The sequence below is a fragment of the Atractosteus spatula genome, chromosome 7, assembly GCF_055471065.1.
Source record: "Atractosteus spatula isolate fAtrSpa1 chromosome 7, fAtrSpa1.hap1, whole genome shotgun sequence".
Classification (NCBI taxonomy): Eukaryota; Metazoa; Chordata; class Actinopteri; order Semionotiformes; family Lepisosteidae; genus Atractosteus; species Atractosteus spatula.
In genome coordinates, this window is record NC_142712.1 from 64,038,061 (window position 1) to 64,042,612 (window position 4,552).

Below are 4,552 nucleotides of genomic sequence, written 5' to 3' on the forward strand. Positions count from 1 at the left end.
AAAGGAGAACATTAGGCCTATCAAGCTTGATTGGATGCTTACAGCTGTTTGGCCCAAGGATCTCATACAGTCATTTTTTGAAAGAAATTATGGTATTAACTTCAACAGACTGACTGAACAGTTTATTCTCGTTGTGGTAGTGGGGGTAAGCTAATAAGTATAGACGTTTAAAGTAAGGGCTGTTATTGTAAAATAGTGCTATACACTAGTAAGACCTTATTTAGATTATGGTGTACAATTTATATCCCTGTGTTCCAATAAGATTTTGGTGATTTAGAATCAGTATATTGCTAATTACTGGGCTTGAAGGAAAATCTTACACTGACAGGCTAAAAGAACTGAATCTTTTTAGACTTGCATATAGAACACTACAGGATCAGATTCAAGTATTCCAAATCCTCAAAGGCATTGATAAAATCAGCACAGTAGATTTCTTCGGAACCACTTTTCACACAAAGAGTTGTAGGGGCCTGGAACAAACATCTGTCCATGTTGTTGAAGCTAATACCCTAATTTCTTTCAAGGAATGTCTGGATAAGATCCTCAGATTAATTGGTGACCAAATCACCTAGAAGGACTGAATGACCACCTCTCTTTTGTAACTTTTCTTACATTAATATGAGTTCAGTTTCTACACTTTCTGTAACATTTTACTTAAGTATATCATTCCACTTATACAAGTATCTCTGCACCCCATCCTGAGAAATAATGTGAAATACTTTGACTGCAGTTATTCATCAAGACAAATATCCTTCGAAAAAGACTACAAGTTTGCAGTGTGCATTTGTAGAGGACTCATTGGGTAACTGTAAATTGAACACTTCTTGATTTGTCGCAGTATTTGTACTGGAGTTTGTGATAAATGACTAGGTGCTGCTCCTTTAAGAAGACAGTCCCCTCCCTCTCTCCCTCTCTCTCCTTCAATGTCTCTCTCTTTCACACAGACACTCCTCCTACTGCATTTGCAAGCCAGCAGCTGTCCCTGTGTTTCTTTGTAGCAATGCATATCAGACAGACGAGACATCAGTGGGAACCATCGGGCAGTGAGCAGTGGAAAAGTGGTTTGGAGCTCTCAGGCTCCCTGCAACAGAGATTTTACACGCCTGAGTCAGAGAAGAGACCCAGAAGGGTGACAGAAAAAAGGGTGCTCCCCAGTAAAGTACCTGAATCTTAAAGTAGAGGAAGAGTACCACAAGGTTAACATAGGGTGTCCCAAACTGAGCAGTACTTCGGGACACTGTGCAGTGAGCTTCACTGGTGATCTCCTGGAGCTTGGCTATCTTGGCAGAAAAAGGAACATTTTTTTATAAGGACAATAAAAGTTTCAGGTAGAGGGATATTTGACTCACTGGAAAGACTGGAACCTGGAAAGAGAGGACTTTGTTAAAGCTGATGAGCTTTCTACATCTATTCAGCAATGCTCTTTTCAGGGGACTGAAATGCCCTTTAATGCAGTGTTCCTGAGAATGTGCCGACTGTTGGCAAATTTAAGGTCCGTTGAGTGTCTCGTCTTTGAAGCGTAGGTTTTATTTTTTTCTTTTTAACTCTTTGCACGCTGTAGGACTCTGCATAGACTCCTTCAATGCTGGCGTTTAGACTGTCTTGTTTGTGTTGAATTTTGTTTCATGAATGAGTCTTTTGTTAACCCTGGATTGTGGACATTATTTCCTCTCAAAATAATAGTTTAGCAGTTGGATTCAGCGCCCCCTGGACAGTAACAAGAGTGTCTTTTCAATAATGTCACGCATTTTTTCCCAGACTGCTAGGAGATCCATAGTTTGGATCACACTGCCTAACAACAAGGCAACTCAAGGATTTTGTTTAGCTGGAGTTTTAAAATGAAGGTGGTATATTCCAGAAAGAGATTTTACAATTGTCAGCACTGCCTGTGCAGCTGGGGGGACTACGTCAAAGTGACTCCTGGGCTGAAACTATTAACAAAACAGACAGAACCACCTTATTCCTGATGGAGGTCAGCATAAACCCAGATTCGATTCTTCCGCTCTCTGTGAGGACGCACAAGGAACCCCCTTCCTCAAGCAGCTTTGGATATGCCCCACATGGGACAACTAACAAACTGGGGACCGGGAATTTCAGGAAGGTGGGCAAGATGGAGGAGGAGAGCCCACCGCCATTCCCAGGACTTCCCCCAAACGTGGTGGAGATGCGGGTTAAGGAGGGCAGCAAGATCCGCAATCTGATGGGCTATGCCATGGCACGGATGGAGAGCGGGAGCACCCGACAGATCATTTTCAACGGCTCCGGCCGCGCTGTTACTAAAACCATCACCTGCGTAGAGATCATGAAGCGCAAAATGGGGGGGCTCCATCAGATCACCAAACTAAGGTACAAGGGCCTGCAGGAGGTCTGGGAGAGCCAAGAGGAAGGGCCCGGCCAGGCTTCGGAGATGACTGTCCACAAAAATGTGCCCTCCATCTGCATCCTGCTCTCCAAGGACCCACTGGACCCCCAGGAACACGGATACCAGCCCCCAGAGTCTCTTAGTACCATATGGGAAGCCCAGCAGGAAGAGAAGGAAGTAGACATCCCATCACCACAAGGCAGTAAGCGTCCACTCAGCTTTCTGACAGACACCGTCGAGCCAGATAATAAGAGACTTAGTTTGGGAAAAGACTTTTCGAATGACCTGACTGATGGATGAAATGTCCTTCCAGCTTTTCCTGATAAAAGTAGAAATATCCAATAGCATTATCATTTTTTTTTCTCAGTGGGTCCTCTAACATGCTCAAGAGAAATTTTGTCATACAGTACTTCAAAATACCACACCACAGCATAGTTAGACAATGCCATAGTCCGACCTATTCAGAACATCAGCTAGGGTAGATAAACTACGCAGTAAAGAAAACAGTCCATCCTGCCTAGTGCTTGCACAGCAATCTTAATACAACTGGAAAGTGTATTAATGCAAAAATATGTCTGTAACAGAACATGGTGAATTCCAAGGGCAATAGAAATACGCTAAAAGGTGTAAGATTGGGAGTGGAAAAAAATAGTTTATTTTTTTATCTCTCTTTTTATTAAATGCATTGTATGCTGATTATAAACATTTTCCAAAATCCATGTTACCCAGGTTGGATAATACAGCCAAACATGCATTCACCAATATGATATTCTTTTAATCTCTGTAAGGTAGGTTCTGCAGATATTAAATATACATTCATACAATTTTACAGACTTCCAAGTTGTGTCTGCAAATATCGTCCTATGCATTTTATACAATACTTCTTACTTCAAGTGCTTAAATTTATTTAAGTATCGTAACCAAAGGTGATTCTGCTTTAAAAAATAATCTCATCTCATGCACATTATTTGATAAAATAGTAAGATTCAAATTGATTTTAGCTAGGTCAACCAATTCTTAGACTGCCATTAATTCACATAATCCTGTGTTTGCTAATAACATTTTTAGAGGATAATGACTGGTAACATCTCTCTATAGTGATTATTATTTAACTTAATCCAAAGAATAGAAAATACCAAAAACATCTCAATATGAATTGATTGCATCCTAATTTTGGACACTGATTGATCTAGCAAAAACTATTTTTATGGTTTTCCACAGTTACATTTGCTAAACTTCAGTTTCACTGATCCATTAGTCAGTGTAATTACTTCTTGAAACTAAAATAAAATGTTATGTAAGGCTTCAGAAAGCAGTCTTAAATAAGAAGCAGTGGTTCAAATAATCTAGAAATATAGTTCTCAGATATTCAGATATGAAACACAATTTTTTTATCATACAAAAGGGAGACAAAATCCCGATTTGAAAATAATAGGCACCAATATGAGCATTTGGTGTAACGTTTTTGTGAATTAATTATGTTTTGTCTAAGGAACGCCCTTTTCTACTGTGATATTAAAATCACAGCTTTATCAAGTATCCATTATTGCTTGAAAGCTTGAAAGAATAGGATTCACAGTCAAATGAGGTTTATTCTTTCAATGTCTCACCTTTGGAAGCCATAGTTTTTTTGTGGCCTTTTTCTTTCTCTACAAAAAAACAATGCACTGTTTATTGAGATTGAGTAGGTTTTGAGAACAATGACAGGGAATAGCAAGGTCAAGATTGAGGTGAATTACTGATTTAGAGGAGAGCAATAGTGGATGGTGTCAGCATCCCACATGTTATGAACACTTCAAGAACTCATATAAAACATGCCACTTACATAACACAGGACCCAATGTTTTTGAGAGAAAATATCTATTGATTTCCTGATCAAACTAACATTTTCTTGTAGCATTTGCATGATAATAAATACATAAGTTAATAAATAAATCTAAAATACACTCAGAATTAAACTGATTTCTCTTCAGCTGCAAGAAAAACATGGCATTTCTGTACTTACAGCACAATAAAAATATGTCAATACTTCAGATACAATCTACTTGTCCATGGAATTTGTAATGTAGTTCTTTTCTATACAGCATGTTAAGAAAAGTCTTCAAAAGGTTTCTGTTCAAAGTCTGGACATTTTCTTACAGTTTATAGCATGATACTCTGGTAATGTATATCCATTAAATGAATTGCACA

At 38.9% G+C, this 4,552-nt stretch overlaps 1 protein-coding gene across 1 annotated transcript; it reads left to right on the forward strand.

The window, feature by feature from the left end:
- The first annotated feature begins 964 nt into the window (after positions 1 to 964).
- Positions 965 to 4,552, forward strand: LOC148831654 (ribonuclease P protein subunit p25-like protein). Its single transcript, XM_088920782.1, has one exon. It carries the CDS (start codon positions 1,967 to 1,969, stop codon positions 2,660 to 2,662), a length of 696 nt encoding a protein of 231 aa, XP_088776908.1. The 5' UTR covers positions 965 to 1,966; the 3' UTR covers positions 2,663 to 4,552.

What these genes read in the sequence shown, in the direction of transcription:
- LOC148831654 (XM_088920782.1), top strand. Translation starts at nt 1,967, where the DNA reads ATGGAGGTCAGCATAAACCCAGATTCGATTCTTCCGCTCTCTGTGAGG.